At 46.7% G+C, this 18,636-nt stretch overlaps 1 protein-coding gene across 2 annotated transcripts in view; it reads left to right on the top strand.

Annotated features, from left to right (window-relative positions):
* Positions 1 to 5,259: 5,259 nt before the first annotated feature.
* Positions 5,260 to 18,636, top strand: part of LOC137340236 (uncharacterized) — a 508,920-nt gene continuing 495,543 nt past the window's right edge. For both annotated transcript variants that reach the window (XM_068002657.1, XM_068002656.1), the window contains exon 1: positions 5,260 to 5,310. In XM_068002657.1, coding sequence (XP_067858758.1) covers positions 5,296 to 5,310 — 15 coding nt within the window. In that variant the 5' untranslated portion in view covers positions 5,260 to 5,295. The remainder of the gene's footprint in view (positions 5,311 to 18,636) is intronic.

Here is an 18,636-nt window from a genome sequence, read left to right as displayed (position 1 = left end):
GAGGAGGGGGAGGGGGAGGAGGCGGGGAGGAGGAGGAGGAGGGGGAGGAGGAGGAGGCGGGGAGGAGGAGGGGGAGGGGGAGGAGGGGGAGGAGGACACTGAAGCCACACCGTCACTCGATCTGACACTGCACGTCCTTTAGGATCTGCAGGTGGTGAGACACCGAGCACAAGTGCCAGGAGCCGGGGCGGGGGGAACGGATTCCACAGGAGCCAGCTCACCGGAGGGTGAGGTCACTCACTAGTTCTACTGTAGAGGAGTCAGATGAGGACTTCGCTGGGCCAGGCTACAGAAGACGGCTGATGGGCGTACACCAACAAATGCTTGGGGCACTGGAAAGCCTGTCAGAAAGCCTGCGCACAGTGAGAAGGGGCCTGGAGGAGTCCAGCTCCAACTTGGTGCAGGGCTTTGTGCAGAGTTTGGAGCCCATCCTTTCCCACATTGAACGGGTGGTCACCTCCATCAGCGCACCTGTGGAACCCACCATGATGCAGCGTCTGATGACTGATGTCACAGCTTCCATTGCAGCACAAACATCTGCCATCCAAGGTCTGACTGCTGCCTTGGAAGCTCAGACTGCTGCTATCGTGGGCCTGGGGACCATTGTGGAACGGGGCTTCCAGGGCGTCACAGCACTCCAGCAATCCGTTCTCCAGCTGATCACCAGGATTGCGGAGGTGCCGCCCGGGGAGAGTGGCAGTGGCACCATGGCAGTCGGACCTGCTGTCCTCTCTCAGGACAACAGCCTTCCTGCTCCCACCCCTGCCACTCCACCAGTGCCCCTGTTGTTAACCATCGACCAGCCAGGCCACACTGCTGCAGCCCATTCCGAGATGGTGCAGTCTGAAGCCGGGCCCTCCCGGCCCAGAGCTGCTCGAGGTCGTCCTCCAAGGCCATCTGCACACTCCTCCATTGAAGGCCAGCAGCCTCCCACCACCCATGCTCCAGACACTGGGGAAGCACCTCGTAGGAGCACTGGGATAGGTAAAGGCACACGGACAACAGGCACTGAGGGAATGGACAAGGGGGAATAGTTCTGTTCTGTTTGCATAATTTCATTTATTGATTGAGAAATGAGAGTTTGATTTTGCATTTGGTGGTGGTTTTTATTTATGCGATGAGCTGAGAGGGACACCAATGTGTAATCAGATGGAGGGCGATTTGATTGTCTTGTGGGAGGGGAAAGGTGGGGAATGTAGGACTGTTGGTGAGTTGGGGGATGTAGTTCCAAATATTGATAGAGGGCACGGATCAGGCGAGCACGCACAGCCCTGGCAGACAAGGCCTGTGGTTCCTGTTACACACTTGCGTCTTCCTCCACCTCCTCTTCCGGCTCCACCCCCTCCTCCCCCTCCTCCTCCTCCTCAGCCTCTTCCTCCTCAGTCTCCTCCTCAGCCTCTTCCTCCTCAGTCTCCTCCTCAGCCTCTTCCTCCTCAGCCTCCTCCTCCTCCACCTCTGGCTCAGGGTCTTCTCCAATCATTGGTGGCCAAGGCTGGTCCCTCATGATGTCGAGGTTGTCCGTCATGCAGCAGACCACCACGAATCTGCCCACCCACTCAGGGGAGTACTGCAGGGCTCCTCCAGACTGGTCCAGGCAGTGGAAGTGTTGTTTGAGGAGGCCTATGGTGTGCTCCATGATGTTGCGTGTGGCAGCATGGCTCTCATTATAGGCCTGCTGGTGTCATGAGCCACGGTGTGAGGGGATAGACCTTGTCGCCCAGTAACCAGCCTTTGACTTGCCGAGTCGGGTGAAAGATAACTGGCACGTTGGACTGCCGCATGACGAAGGCATCGTGACTGCTCCCAGGGTAGCGGGCATCGACCTCCATGATTCGACGCGTGTGGTCACACACCAGCTGCACGTTGAGGGAGTGGAAGCCCTTTCGGTTGATGAAGACGGCTGAGTTGATGTGTGGGGCACGCAGGGCAATATGTCTGCAGTCCATGGCACCCTGCACCATGGGGAAACCAGCAATGTGGGCGAACCCACATACTCGCTCGTTCTGCTTGTCTCTGTGGAGAGGGAAGGTGATGAACCTGTTCCTCATGTGGTACAGTGTGTCTGTGACCTCCCTTATGCAGCAGTGCACTGCATACTGCCAGATGTTGCACATGTCACCAGCAGAGGCCTGAAATACTCCTGAGCCGTAGAAATTCAGTGCCACGGTGACCTTTCGCACCACAGGTAATGCTGTCCTCGCCCTGCTCTCAGGCTGCAGTTGTGGCCACACCAGTTGACAGATCTCGGTCACGGCTTCCTTGGTGAACCTCAGGCATCGGATGCAATCCTCCTCGGTCATGTTGAGGTAAGAGAATGGATCCCGGAAGGCCCTCATTGGGTAGGGCCTCCTCCTCGGTGCCCTGCGCCTCCTCCTCCTCCGTCTCCTCACAGTTTGACCTGCTGGGTGTGCCCTCTCTGCACACTCCCAGTCATGCTCAATGCCCAGCGGGAGCCCGAGCAGACCACCCATGGTTGGCAGGAATGTTATTCCACCAGGGTTGTAACTTTCCGACCCATAAGGCAGTACCTGCCAAACCATCTCAAAAGTAGTGCAGGAACTCTCAGTAAGAATAGGGAGCTTCAAAAAACACTTCCTACTCCTCCAGCAGCCAGAAGCAATAATCCAGCAACTAACCTGCAACACCTGCATGGCCCCTTTAAATAGCGCTGGTGGGGGGTCCTTCAGGCACTGTGAGACACGTTCAGATGGTCGGGGTTAAGACTGTGCGTTGAGTTGAGCGTTAAGGTCCAAAATGGTGTCTATCACTTTAAATCAGCGTTGGACACTGACTGCACCCATTTTCTCCCCACTTTACATGATTCCAGTGTTCGTTATCTGCTCCTGCGCTAACTCCTATACCAAGATGGCATCCGGCGCACGTCACGCAGGAAACGTGCGTGCTCAGCTAAGACGCCATCTTGGATGTCGGAGAGGCCGTGTAGCGCCGAAACAACGGGCACGACACGGCCCAATTTAGCACCCTTATTATCCAATCAGTACGAGGCCTCCTTATTCTTCCTACCACAATGCACCACCTCACACTTATCCATATTGAAATTAATTTGCCAATTACACGCCCATTCTGCAGGTTTATTAAAGTCTTCCTGTATTTTGTCCCAATCCTCCTCAGTATTAATTACACCTCCCAATTTGGTGTCATCCACAAATTATGAAATTGTACTTCCGATTCCCGAGTCCAAATCATTGATGTAAATGGTGAACAACAGTGGTCCCAGCACCAATCCCTGTGGAACACCACTTCCCACTTTTTACCAGTCTGAGTAACTACCCTTAACCCCTACTCTCTATTTTATGTTTTGTAGCAAATTTGCTGTCCATAGGATATACACAGTGGAATTGCACCAGCTCAGAGACGCTGCAGCTGTAAATTCCTGGATTCTTACAGGCTAACCCTGCTTTCCAGAACAGGGCAGGGTAGATTGGTACAAATCCTGCCTTTCACTGTACCCAACATACAACCACTTCGGACTGACTAAATACCCTTTCTCCCCTCCTCCCCTTTCCCTGACTCTGTACTCGCTTAAAAACGGTTTAATCTTCAACTTCTTCCAGTTCTGACGAAGGGTCATTGACCTGAAACATTAACTCTGTTCCTTTCTCCACAGATACTGCCTCACTTGCTGAGTGGTTTCCAGCATTTTCTGTTTTTACCCAAGATAGAAAATACATGAGATCATTTTTCCTCTTAATTTTCCTGATAGATTATTTGGTAAAAACAACATGAGACTGAGCGGGACAGATGAGAATGTTTCCAAGTTCAGCTGCTAGTGTTTGTTGAGTTCTCTGATCTCAGGCAGGCCAGGTAGGGGCGATTGGAGTCAGCTGAGGTGTACGTAGCGTAGAGTAACCCACCACCACTCACTCCCTGGTGTAGAATAACCCACCACCACTCACTCCCTAGTGTAGAATAACCCATCACCACTCACTCCCTAGTGTAGAATAACCCACCACCACTCACTCCCTAGTGTAGAATAACCCACCACCACTCACTCCCTAGTGTAGAATAACCCACCACCACTCACTCTCCAGTGTAGAATAACCCACCACCACTCACTCCCTGGTGTAGAATAACCCACCACCACTCACTCCCGAGTGTAGAATAACCCACCACCACTCACTCCCTGGTGTGGAATAACCCACCACCACTCACTCTCCAGTGTAGAATAACCCACCACCACTCACTCCCTAGTGTAGAATAACCCACCACCACTCACTCTCCAGTGTAGAATAACCCACCACCACTCACTCCCTAGTGTAGAATAACCCACCACCACTCACTCCCTGGTGTAGAATAACCCACCACCACTCACTCCCTAGTGTAGAATAACCCACCACCACTCACTCCCTGGTGTAGAATAACCCACCACCACTCACTCTCCAGTGTAGAATAACCCACCACCACTCACTCCCTAGTGTAGAATAACCCACCACCACTCACTCTCAAGTGTAGAATAACCCACCACCACTCACTCCCTAGTATAGAATAACCCACCACCACTCACTCCCTAGTATAGAATAACCCACCACCACTCACTCTCAAGTGTAGAATAACCCACCACCACTCACTCCCTAGTATAGAATAACCCACCACCACTCACTCCCTAGTATAGAATAACCCACCACCACTCACTCCCTAGTGTAGAATAACCCACCACCACTCACTCCCTAGTGTAGAATAACCCACCACCACTCACTCCCTAGTATAGAATAACCCACCACCACTCACTCTCAAGTGTAGAATAACCCACCACCACTCTTTCCGTCATCTGTTTATTGCTTCCCCTGAATTGCATCTATGCTATTCGCCTTAACTGCTCCTTGTGGTAGTAAGTTCCACATTCTGGGTAAAGAAGTTTCTCCTGAATTCCCTATTGGGTTTATTAGTGACTATTTTATATTTATAACCTCGAGTTTTGGTCTCCCCACAAGCAGAAACATTGGGCGCTAAATTGGGCCGTGTAGCGCCCGTTGTTTCGGCACTACGCTGCCTCGCCGACATCCAACATGGTGCCTTGGATGCGCACGCACGTTTCCAGCATGACGTGCGCCGGACGCCATCTTGGTATAGGAGTTAGGGCAGGCGCAGATAACGAACGCTGGAATCATGTAAAGTAGGGAGAAAATGGCTTCAGTCAGTGTCCAACGCTGATTTAAAGTGATAGACACCGTTTTGGGACTTAACGCTCAACTCAACGCACAGTCTTAACCCCGACTATCTGAACGTGTCTTAGAGTGCCTGGAGAACCCCCCACCGGTGCTATTTAAAGGGACCATGCAGGATTTACAGGTTAGTGGCTGGATTATTGCTTCTGGCTGCCGAGACATTTGTAACTGTTTTTGGAGGTCTCCTCGACTTCAATACTAGGACACGGGGACATAGCCGAACATTTAGAGCCAGGACGTGCAGGAGTGAAGTTAGGAAATGCTTCTACACACAAAGGGTGGGAGATATTTGGAACACTCTTCTGCAGTCGGCAGTTGATGCTAGCTCACTTGTGAATTCTAAGTATGAGATTGATAGATTTCTGTGAACCAAGGGTATTAAGGGATATGGGGCTAAGGCGGGTAAATGGAGTTAGGTCACAGGTCACCATGATCTCACTGAATGGCGGAACAGGCTCGAGGGGTTAAATGCCACTGTCACTTGCTGCCTCTTGATATGCGCCACCTTCTCCTGCAAGAAAGCAGGACATGTGTCTGGGTGATGTGCCTGTCATGGTTGAATAGCTGCCAGTGTGTGTGGCCTGTGAGTTGTGGGTGGGCGGCTTGAAACAGTGGTAATGTGTAAGGGTGGGAGGAAGCATCTGATTGGAAGAGTTGAGTACTGATGGAAAGAGTTTGTTGGTATGTGGGTGATGGGGGTGTCGTGTGTGGTGATAAGCGGCAAGTAACATTCGCGCCAGACAAGTGCCAGGCAATGACCATCTCCAACAAGAGAGAGTCTAACCACCTCCCCTTGACATTCAACGGCATTACCATCGCCGAATCCCCCACCATCAACATCCTGGGGGTCACCATTGACCAGCAACTTAACTGGACCAGCCATATAAATACTGTGGCTACGAGAGCAGGTCAGAGGCTGGGTATTCTGCGGCGAGTGACTCACCTCCTGACTCCCCAAAGCCTTTCCACCATCTACAAGGCACAAGTCAGGAGTGTGATGGAATACTCTCCACTTGCCTGGATGAGTGCAGCTCCAACAACACTCAAGAAGCTCGACACCATCCAGGACAAAGCAGCCTGCTTGATTGGCACCCCATCCACCACACTAAACATTCACTCCCTTCACCACCGGCGCACTGTGGCTGCAGTGTGTTCCATCCACAGGATGCACTGCAGCAACTCACCAAGGCTTCTTCAACAGCACCTCCCAAACCCGCGACCTCTACCACCTAGAAGGACAAGAGCAGCAGGCACATGGGAACAACACCACCTGCACGTTCCCCTTCAAGTCACACACCATCCCGACTTGGAAATATATCGCCGTTCCTTCATCGTCACTGGGTCAAAATCCTGGAACTCCCTTCCTAACAGCACTGTGGGAGAACCTTCACCACATGGACTGCAGCGGTTCAAGAAGGCGGCTCACCACCACCTTCTCAAGGGCAATTAGGGATGGGTGATAAATGCCGGCCTCGCCAGCGACGCCCACATCCCAAGAATGAATAAATTTTTAAAAACCTACCTTTAAGAGATTTCTAAGAAACGTCCTCCCTTTAAGAGATTGGGCTCCCCCTGGTGGTGGAAGGTGTGAATTGCATTGATTCCATGTGCAAGGCCTGGAATGGAATCTGATTGCAGGTGAGTCCTCGGGTCGGCCGAAACTCGCGTTCTGCCTGCGGGGGGTCATTGGGCGTGGGGCAATAGCCCATCACGCTACCCGCGCCCAAAAACGGCCCCATCCAATTTTTCCCCCATCTTCTCTACATCTACCCTATCAAACCATTTCATTGTTTTAAAGACTCTATCACGTCACCCCTCAGCCTTCTCTTTTCTCGAGAAAAGAGCCCCAGCCTGTTTAATCTTCCCTGATAGTTGTACCTTCTCAGTTCTGGTATCGCCCTTGTGAATCTTTTTTGCACTTTCTCCAGTGCCTCTCTATCCATTTTATAATAGGATGATCCTCTGTGGAACAAAAGTTCCTGACATCGAATCTACTTGTTTGATGATCTCCCCCGGTCCTCCCGAATCAAATAATCGATCCACATAACAGTCTAGTCCCTTCAAATACCTCAATCAAATCTCCTCAAAGTCTCCACATTTCTAGAGTAAAAAGACCAGTTTTCTAAGTTTATTACGGTAACTAAAACTCAGCACCTCTAGGTTGCTGGTGTGGGACCATAACCATTGGATGACTGTACCTTCTGACTGGGGTCATTAGCAATTGCTGTACTGCATCCTCCTAATACTCAGATACTTCCCCCTTTTCTCCTGACAAGCTCAAACTTCTTTTTTAAACTGATCCCCTCCTCTCTACTGCTGCTGAAACTATCAGCACGTCCGTTCCTAACAATTTATCGTAGAATCATAGAATCATAGAAAGGTTACAGCACAGAAGGAGGCCATTTGGCCCATCGAGCCTGTGCCAGCTCTTTGTAAGAGCAATCCAGTTAGTCCCACTCCCCCACTCTTTCCCCATAGCCCTGAAAATTTTTTCCCTTCAAGTATTTATCCAGTTCCCTTTTGAAGGCCATGATTGAATCTGCCTCCACCACCCCCTCAGGCAGTGCATTCCTGATCCTAACCACTCGCTGTGTAAAAAGGTTTTTCCTCATGTCACCTTTGGTTCTTTTGCCAATCACCTTAAATCTATGTCCTCTGGTTCTTGACCCTTCCACCAATGGGAACAGTTTCTCTCTATCTACTCTGTCTGGACCCTTCATGATTTTGAACATTTCTTTCAAATCTCCTCTCAACCTTCTCCGCTCTAAGGAGAACAACCCCAGCTTCTCCAGTCTATCCACATAACTGAAGTCCCTCATCCCTGGAACCATTCTAGTAAATATTTTCTGCACCCTCTCTAAGGCCTTCACATCCTTCCTAAAGTGCAGTGCCCAGAACTGGTCTCTGTTCCTGTACCCCTTTAAAATTGTGCCCTTTAGTTTATATTACCTCTCCTCATTCTTCCTATCAAAATTTATCACTTCACATTTCTCTGTGTTAAATTTCATCTGCCACGTGTCCGCCCATTCCACCAGTCTGTCTATGTCCTCTTGAAGTCTATCACTATCCTCCTCACTGTTCACTACACTTCCAAGTTTTGTGTCATCTGCAAATTTTGAAATTGTGCCCTGTACACCCGAGTCCAAGTCATTAATTTATATCAAGAAAAGCAGTGGTCCCAGCACCGAGTCCTGGGGAGCATCACTGTACACCTCCCTCCAGAAATCGTGGTCATTTAACCTATTCTAAAGATTTAGGTGCCTTGTTCTCAATTGGGCAGTGAGAGAAGGAAAGCCTTACATTTAGACAGTGCCTTAACACAGCCCTCAGACTCATCCCAATCACTTCAGTTAATTCCTTTTGAAGTACAGTGAATTGCTATGTAGACAAACTTGGTAGCCATTTTGGTCACAGCAAGATCACTCAAATAGCAACGGAATGAGAGCCAACAATGGAGCCAAACGACACAAGGTGAGGAAGCAAGAAGGTCCTGTTGTCTCTATTACAGCAGCATCTCTATAAGGTTAATAGGTCAATGAATAGGTTCCAGTTGAAACCCTAAACTCTCCTCTAAATGTTTGGCTTTCTGATATTCGTTATCTCGGTTAGAGCAGTCTCTATGGATGGTTTTTCACCATGTTTTCTTGAGCAAGTTGTTCCACCTTATGGAGATCCAATTTGCCGTTTTGAACCAGTCTTTATATCTCTAAAATCGACCAAAATCACTTCTCAGTTGTCAATGTGCCATAAAAATCTTCTTTGGGATTGGTTCATTAGACATTTGCACCACATGACCTGACCATCGTAGCCATGTCTCCACGACCAGTGTATTTATGCCTGGAATGTCAGCTTTAATAAAAACACCCGTGTCAGGGATCTTGTCCTGCCACCTGACCTTCATTAGTCTTCTCAGACAGCTTAGGTGAAACTGGTTCAGGCACTGAGTGTTTGAAGGCTCTTCAATCACAAGAGGCATCACCACCAAACCCAATCCTGCCTTTGCCCAAAGCCCACACACACACACACATGAACTTTCCAACAAGCGTCATTAGATAGCGATTGGGAACGGGAACCCTGGCTGGTTTTTACAAACCACAGCACAGGGGCAATGAGGCCAATTGTACCCCAGTGTATAATTGGTCTCATTGGAGAATTCAAGAGGATAACTAAGGAAAGAGTCGGGCCTATTAGAGACCAAAAAGGTAAACTATGTGTGGAGGTGGAAGATGTGGGTACGGTTCTTAATGAATACTTTGCATCTGTCTTCACAAAAGAGGGGGACGATGCAGAGATTGTAGTTAAGGAGGAGGAGTGTGAAATATTGGATGGGATAAACATAGTGAGAGAGGAATTATTGAAGGGTTTAGCATCTTTGAAAGTAAATAAATCTCCAGGCCTGGATGAAATGTATCCCAGGCTGTTAAGAGAAGCAAGGGAGGAAATAGCGGAGGCTCTGACCATCATTTCCCAATCCTTCCTGACTACAGGCGTGGTGCTGGAGGATTGGAGGACTGCTAACGTTTCATCATTGTTTAAAAAGGGAGAAAGGGATAGACCGAATAATTATAGGCCAGTCAGTCTAACTAGGGTGGTGGGCAAATTATTGGAAACAATTCTGAGGGACATCTATTTTCTGAGGGTCATTTAGAAAGGCACGGGTTAATCAAGGACAGTCAGCATGGATTTGTTAAGGGAAGATCGTGTCTCACTGACTTGATTGAATTTTTTGAGGAGGTAGAAAGGAGGGTCGATGAGGGTAGTGAGTTTGATGTAGTCTACATGGATTTTAGCCGGGCTTTTAACAAGGTCCCACATGGCAGACTGGTCAAAAAAGGAAAAGCCCATGGGATCCAAGGGAAAGTGGCAAATTGGATCCAAAATTGGCTCAGTGGCAGGAAGCAAAGGGTAATGGTCGACGGGTGTTTTTGTGACTGGAAGGCTGTTTCCAGTGGGGTTCCACAGGACTCAGTACTGGGTCCCTTGCTTTTTGTGATATATATTAATGATTTGGACTTGAATGTAGGGGGCATGATTAAGAAGTTTACAGATGATACTAATATTGGCCGTGTGGTTGATAGTGAGGAGGAAAGCTGTAGACTGCAGGAAGATATCAATGGACTGGTCAGGTGGGCAGAAAAGTAGCAAATGGAATTCAATCCAGAGAAGTGTGAGGTAATGCATTTGGGGAGACCAAACAAGGCAAGGGAATACCCAATAAATGGGAGGATACTGAGAGGTGTAGAGGAAGTGAGGGACCTTGGAGCACTTTGGCAGGAAAAATCAGAGAGCAAGTTATTTTCTTAATGGCGAGAGACTGGAAAGTACTGCAGAACAAAGGGATCTGGGGGTCCTAGTGCAAGAAAATCAAAAAGTTGGTATGCAGGTGCAGCAGGTGATCACGAAGGCCAACGGAATGTTGGCTTTTATTGCTAGGGGGATAGAATATAAAAACAAGGAGGTATTGCTGCAGTTATATAAGGTATTGGTGAGACCGCACCTGGAATACTGCATACAGTTTTGGTCTCCATACTTAAGAAAAGACATACTTGCTCTCGAGGCAGTACAAAGAAGGTTCACTTGGTTAATCCCGGGGATGAGGGGGCGGACATATGAGGAGAGGTTGAGTAGATTGGGACTCTACTCATTGGAGTTCAGAAGAATGAGAGGCGATCTTATTGAAACATATAAGATTGTGAAGGGTCTTGATCGGGTGGATGCAGTAAGGATGTTCCCAAAGATGGGTGAAACTAGAACTAGGGGGCATAATCTTAGAATAAGGGGCTGCTCTTTCAAAACTGAGATGAGGAGAAACTTCTTCACTCAGAGGGTGGTAGGTCTGTGGAATTTGCTGCCCCAGGAAGCTGTGGAAGCTACATCATTAGATAAATTTAAAACAGAAATAGACAGTTTCCTAGAAGTAAAGGGAATTAGGGGTTATGGGGAGCGGGCAGGAAATTGGACATGAAGCTGAGTTCGGATCGGTCAATGCCCTGTGGGTGGCGGAGAGGGCCCAGGGGCTGTGTGGCCGGGTCCTGCTCCGACTTCTTGTGTTCTTTAGATTTGTGGTTGGGATCAGATCAGCCATGATCTTATTGAATGGCGGAGCAGGCTCGAGGGGCCGATTGGCCTACTCCTGCTCCAATTTCTTATGTTCTTATCTTATGTTCTTATGGAGTGCATGTCCACAGATCCCTGAAGGTAGCAGGACAGGTAGATAAGGTGGTTAAGAAGGCATATGGAATACTTTCCTTTCTTGGCCGAGGCACAGAATATAAGAGCAGGGAGGTTATGCTGGAACTGTATAAAACACTAGTTAGGCCACAGCTTGAGTACTGTGTACAGTTCTGGTCACCACATTACAGGAAAGATGTGATTACACTAGAGAGGGTACAGAGGAGATTTACGAGGATGTTGCCAGGACTGGAGAATTTTAGCTATGAGGAAAGATTTGGTAGGCTGGGGTTGTTCTCTTTGGAGCAGAGGAGGCTGAGGGGAGATTTAATTGAGGTGTACAAAATTGTGAGGGGCCTTGATAGAGTGGATAGGAAGGACCTATTTCCCTTAGCAGAGAGGTCAATAACCAGGGGCATAGATTTAAAGTAATTGGTAGAAGGATTAGAGGTGAGTTGTGGAGAAATTTTTTCACCCAGAGGGTGGTGGGGGTCTGGAACTCACTGCCTGAAAGGGTGGTAGAGGCAGAGACCCTCAACTCATTTAAAAAGTACCTGGATGTGCACCTGAAGAGCCGTGACCTGCAGGGCTACGGACCAAGGGCTGGGAAGTGGGATTAGGCTGGATAGCTCTTTCTCAGCCGGCACGGACACGATGGACTGAATGGCCTCCTTCTGTGCCGCAACTTTCTAAGATTCTATGATTCCATGTGCTGCTCGGCTAAGATCAGCAAAATGAACTGCGACTGGGAATTGAATGTGGAACCTTGGTGTCTGAAGCTCAGTACCTCACCAGTAACTGCATTCACCAATTGAACCATCAAAGTCTAAAGCCTTTGAGGATTTTTTTTATTTTGGAACATTCACTAATCAACAAATCCACAATGTGATTTGAATCAGTGACTCTCTTTACTTCTTACTTTGAGAATAAAAAATGTTGTACATCGTACGAATAGAAAACAGAGAGTAGGGGTTAAGGGTAGTTACTCAGACTGGCGAAAGGTGGGAAGTGGTGTTCCACAGGGATCGGTGCTGGGACCACTGTTGTTCACAACTTACATCAATAATTTGGACACAGGAATCGGAAGTACAATTTCAAAATTTGCAGACAACGCCAAATTGGGAGGTGTCGTTAATACACAGGAAGAATGTGACAAAATACAGGAAGACATTAATAAACTTGCAGAATGGGCGTGTAATTGGCAAATGAATTTCAATATAGATCAGTGCGATGTGGTGCATTTTGGTAGGAAGAATAAGGAGGCCTCGTACTGATTGGATAATAAGAGTCTAAATGGTGTAGAGGGATCGAGGGGTCCAGATACACAAATCACTAAAAGTAGCGACACAGGTTAATAAGGCCATAAAAAAGGCAAATCAAGTTCTGGGGTTCATTTGTGGAGGGACAGAATTCAAAAACAAAGAAGTTATGTTGAACATGTATAGAACCTTGGTTAGACCACACTTGGAGTACTGTGCACAGTTCTGGTCTCCATATTATAGAAAGGATATAGAGGCACTGGAGAAGGTGCAAAAAACATTCACAAGGATGATACCAGAAATGAGAGGATAAACTTATCAGGAAAGATTGAACAGGCTGGGGCGCTTTTCTCTAGAAAAGAGAAGACTGAGGGATGACCTGCTAGAGGTCTAAGATTATAGGGTAGACGTAGAGAAGATGTTTCCACTGTGGGGGGAGACCAACAGGAGAAGCCTCTTCACCCAGAGAGTGGTGAGAATGTGGAACTCGCTATCACAAGGAGTAGTTGAGGCGATTAGTACAGATGGATTTAAAGGGAAGCTCGATAAACACATGAGGGAGAAAGGAATAGAAGGGTATGCTGATAGGGTTAGATGAAGTAGGGAGGGAGGAGGCTCGTGTGGAGCATAAATGCCAGCACAGAACAGTTGGGCTGAATGGCCTGTTTCTGTGCTGTGGACTCGATGTAACTCAATGTAACATTACACCCTGGTACAGAGCTGCTAAGTGCTGAATGTTTCAGTTTAGAGACGTGATTGTGTGTTTAAAAGGTTGCTGATGTGGCTTCCTCCGCAATCTTATCTCAGAAACTCCCTCCTCACACAGTGTTCCAAACTCATGATTACTGTGTTTTTGTAATTGCTTCTGGGACTCAGAACATCTCACAATGAATGAAACGCAGACACACAGTGGTTTCAAACATCTCCCCCGAGATCCTCAGCAACATATCTCCAGACTCATTTCTCCACTTACATTGGAATCATTCTATTTTCCCACTTAAAGTACAGCACGGGTTAGATACAGAGTAAAGCTCCCTCTACACTGTCCCATCAAACACTCCCAGGGCAGGTACAGCACGGGTTAGATACAGAGTAAAGCTCCCTCTACACTGTCCCATCAAACACTCCCAGGGCAGGTACAGCACGGGTTAGATACAGAGTAAAGCTCCCTCTACACTGTCCCATCAAACACTCCCAGGGCAGGTACAGGGTAAGATACAGAGTAAAGCTCCCTCGACACTGTCCCATCAAACACTCCCAGGGCAGGTACAGGGTAAGATACAGAGTAAAGCTCCCTCGAAACTGTCCCATCAAACGCTCCCAGGGCAGGTACAGCACGGGTTAGATACAGAGTAAAGCTCCCTCGACACTGTCCCATCAAACGCTCCCAGGGCAGGTACAGGGTTAGATACAGAGTAAAGCTCCCTCTACACTGTCCCGTCACACACCCAGGGCAGGTACAGGGTTAGATACAGAGTAAAATCTCCCTCTACACTGTCCCGTCAAACACTCCCAGGGCAGGAACAGCACGGGTTAGATACAGAGTAAAATCTCCCTCTACACTGTCCATTCAAACACTCCCCAGACAGGTACAGCATGGGTTAGATACAGAGTAAAGCTCCCTCTACACTGTCCCATCAAACACTCCCAGGGCAGGTACAGCACGGGTTAGATACAGAGTAAAGCTCCTTCTACACTGTCCCATCAAACACTCCCAGGGCAGGTACAGCACGGGTTAGATACAGAGTAAAGCTCTCGGTATTTTATCTAACAATGTGATGCATCCTGAGCAGAGGCCCTCTCTATGATGTCAGAAATGGAAAAACATCCATCTGGCACCAGTCATCCTGTGGCCTTTCTGAATGAGATGACCAGGTGGTGCCAGTTCTGCACTATGAGACAAGCCCAATCTCATCTCAAGGAGGATATTGACTGGAAGCTGACAGAAGTGAGGCTCAGCATATCACATTGACCTGGGTTTGAACCCAGGTCCAAAAGAGGAAAGGTCAGTTACTTGCACCACCACCAACCCTGATTATATTGCAATTATCTCAGAAAAAGGCATGACATCACATATCCAAATTCCAATCATTTCTGCCCGATTGTACGAGGTACAATACATTATGAGATAAGTGAGACACTGTACGAGGTCTAATACACTATGAGATAAGTGAGACAGTGTACGAGGTGCATTACACTATGAGATAAGTGAGACACTGTACGAGGTGTATTACACTATGAGATAAGTGAGACACTGTACGAGGTGTATTACACTATGAGATAAGTGAGACACTGTACGAGGTGTATTACACTATGAGATAAGTGAGACACTGTACGAGGTGTATTACACTGTGAGATAAGTGAGACACTGTACGAGGTGTATTACACTATGAGATAAGTGAGACACTGTACGAGGTGTATTACACTATGAGATAAGTGAGACACTGTACGAGGTGTATTACACTATGAGATAAGTGAGACACTGTACGAGGTGTATTACACTGTGAGATAAGTGAGACACTGTACGAGGTGTGTTACACTATGAGATAAGTGAGACACTGTACGAGGTGTATTACACTATGAGATAAGTGAGACACTGTACGAGGTGTGTTACACTATGAGATAAGTGAGACACTGTACGAGGTGTATTACACTATGAGATAAGTGAGACACTGTACGAGGTGTATTACATTATGAGATAAGTGAGACACTGTACGAGGTCTAATACACTATGAGATAAGTGAGACAGTGTACGAGGTGCATTACACTATGAGATAAGTGAGACACTGTACGAGGTGTATTACACTATGAGATAAGTGAGACACTGTACGAGGTGTATTACACTATGAGATAAGTGAGACACTGTACGAGGTGTATTACACTATGAGATAAGTGAGACACTGTACGAGGTGTATTACACTGTGAGATAAGTGAGACACTGTACGAGGTGTATTACACTATGAGATAAGTGAGACACTGTACGAGGTGTATTACACTATGAGATAAGTGAGACACTGTACGAGGTGTATTACACTATGAGATAAGTGAGACACTGTACGAGGTGTATTACACTGTGAGATAAGTGAGACACTGTACGAGGTGTATTACACTATGAGATAAGTGAGACACTGTACGAGGTGTATTACACTATGAGATAAGTGAGACACTGTACGAGGTGTGTTACACTATGAGATAAGTGAGACACTGTACGAGGTGTATTACAGTATGAGATAAGAGAGACACTGTACAAGGTGTATTACACTATGAGATAAGTGAGACAATGTACAAGGTGTATTACGCTGAGTGAAGTGAGACACTGTACGAGGTGTATTACACTATGAGATAAGTGAGACACTGTACGAGGTGTATTACACAATGAGATAAGTGAGACACTGTACGAGGTGTATTACACTATGAGATAAGTGTGAGACTGTACGAGGTGCATTACACTATGAGATTAGTGAGACACTGTACGAGGTGTGTTACACTATGAGATAAGTGAGACACTGTACGAGGTGCAATACACTATGAGATAAGGGAGACACTGTACGAGGTGTATTACACTATGAGATTAGTGAGACACTGTACGAGGTGTATGAAACTATGAGATTAGTGAGACACTGTACGAGGTGTATTACACTATGAGATAAGTGAGACACTGTACGAGGTGTGTTACACTATGAGATAAGTGAGACACTGTACGAGGTGTATTACACTATGAGATAAGAGAGACACTGTACGAGGTGTATTACACGATGACATAAGTGTGACACTGTACGAGGTGTATTACACTATGAGATAAGTGAGACACTGTATGAGGTGTATTACACTGAGTGAAGTGAGACACTGTACGAGGTGTATTACACGATGAGATAAGTGAGACACTGTACGAGGTGTATTACACTATGAGATAAGTGAGACACTGTACGAGGTGTATGACACTATGAGATTAGTGAGACACTGTACGAGGTGTATTACACTATGAGATAAGTGAGACACTGTACGAGGTGTGTTACACTATGAGATAAGTGAGACACTGTACGAGGTGTATTACACTGTGAGATAAGAGAGACACTGTACGAGGTGTATTACACGATGAGATAAGTGAGACACTGTACGAGGTGTGTTACACTATGAGATAAGAGAGACACTGTACGAGGTGTATTACACTATGAGATAAGTGTGACACTGTACGGGGTGTATTACACTATGAGATAAGTGAGACACTGTACAAGGTGTATTACACTATGAGATAAGTGAGACACTGTACGAGGTGTATTACACGATGAGATAAGTGAGACACTGTACGAGGTGTATTACACGATGAGATAAGTGAGACACTGTACGAGGTGTATTACACTATGAGATAAGTGAGACACTGTACGAGGTGTAATACACTATGAGATAAGTGAGACACTGTACGAGGTGTATTACACTATGAGATAAGTGAGACACTGTACGAGGTGTATTACACGATGAGATAAGTGAGACACTGTACGAGGTGTATTACACTATGAGATAAGTGAGACACTGTACGAGGTGTATTACACGATGAGATAAGTGAGACACTGCACGAGGTGTATTACAGTATGAGATAAGTGAGACACTGTACGAGGTGTATTACACTATGAGATAAGTGAGACACTGTACGAGGTGTATTACACTGTGAGATAAGTGAGACACTGTACGAGGTGTATTACACGATGAGATAGGTGAGACACTGTACGAGGTGTATTACACTATGAGATAAGTGAGACACTGTACGAGGTGTATTACACTATGAGATAAGTGAGACACTGTACGAGGTGTATTACACTGAGTGAAGTGAGACACTGTACGAGGTGTATTACACTGTGAGATAAGTGAGACACTGTACGAGGTGTATTACACGATGAGATAAGTGAGACACTGTACGAGGTGTATTACACTGAGTGAAGTGAGACACTGTACGAGGTGTATTACACTGTGAGATAAGTGAGACACTGTACGAGGTGTATTACACTATGAGATAAGATGGACAATGTACGAGGTGTATTACACTGTGAGATAAGTGAGACACTGTACGAGGTGTATTGCACTATGAGATAAGTGAGACAATGTACAAGGTGTATTACACTATGAGATAAGTGAGAGACTGTACGAGGTGTATTACAATATGAGATAAGTGAGACACTGTACGAGGTGTATTACACTATGAGATAAGTGAGACACTGTACGAGGTGTATTACAATATGAGATAAGTGAGACACTGTACGAGGTGTATTACACTATGAGATAAGTGAGACACTGTACGAGGTGTATTGCACGATGGGATAAGTGAGATAATGTACGAGGTGTATTACACTATGAGATAAGTGAGACACTGTACGAGTTGTATTACACGATGAGATAAGTGAGACACTGTACGAGGTGTATTACACTATGAGATAAGTGAGACACTGTACGAGGTGTAATACACTATGAGATAAGTGAGACACTGTACGAGGTGTATTACACTGTGAGATAAGTGAGACACTGTACGAGGTGTATTACACTATGAGATAAGTGTCACACTGTACGAGGTGTATTACACTATGAGATTAGTGAGTCCCTGTACGAGGTGTAATACACCATGTGATAAGTGAGACACTGTACGAGGTGTATTACACTGTGAGATAAGTGAGACACTGTACGAGGTGTATAACACTATGAGATAAGTGAGACACTGTACGAGGTGTATTACACCGTGAGATAAGTGAGACACTGTACGAGGTGTATTACACTATGAGATAAGTGAGACACTCTACGTGGTGTATTACACTGTGAGATAAGTGAGACACTGTACGAGGTGTATTACACTATGAGATAAGTGTGACAATGTACGAGGTGTATTACACTATGAGATAAGTGAGACACTGTACGAGGTGTATTACACGATGAGATAAGTGTGACACTGTACGAGGTGTATTACACTATGAGATTAGTGCGACACTGTACGAGGTGTATTGCACTATGAGAGAAGTGAGACACTGTACGAGGTG

The sequence above is a fragment of the Heptranchias perlo genome, chromosome 21, assembly GCF_035084215.1.
Source record: "Heptranchias perlo isolate sHepPer1 chromosome 21, sHepPer1.hap1, whole genome shotgun sequence".
In the NCBI taxonomy this organism is placed as follows: domain Eukaryota; kingdom Metazoa; phylum Chordata; class Chondrichthyes; order Hexanchiformes; family Hexanchidae; genus Heptranchias; species Heptranchias perlo.
The sequence above is the reverse complement of the archived record's forward strand: the minus strand, read 5'-3'. Positions and strand labels throughout refer to the sequence as shown.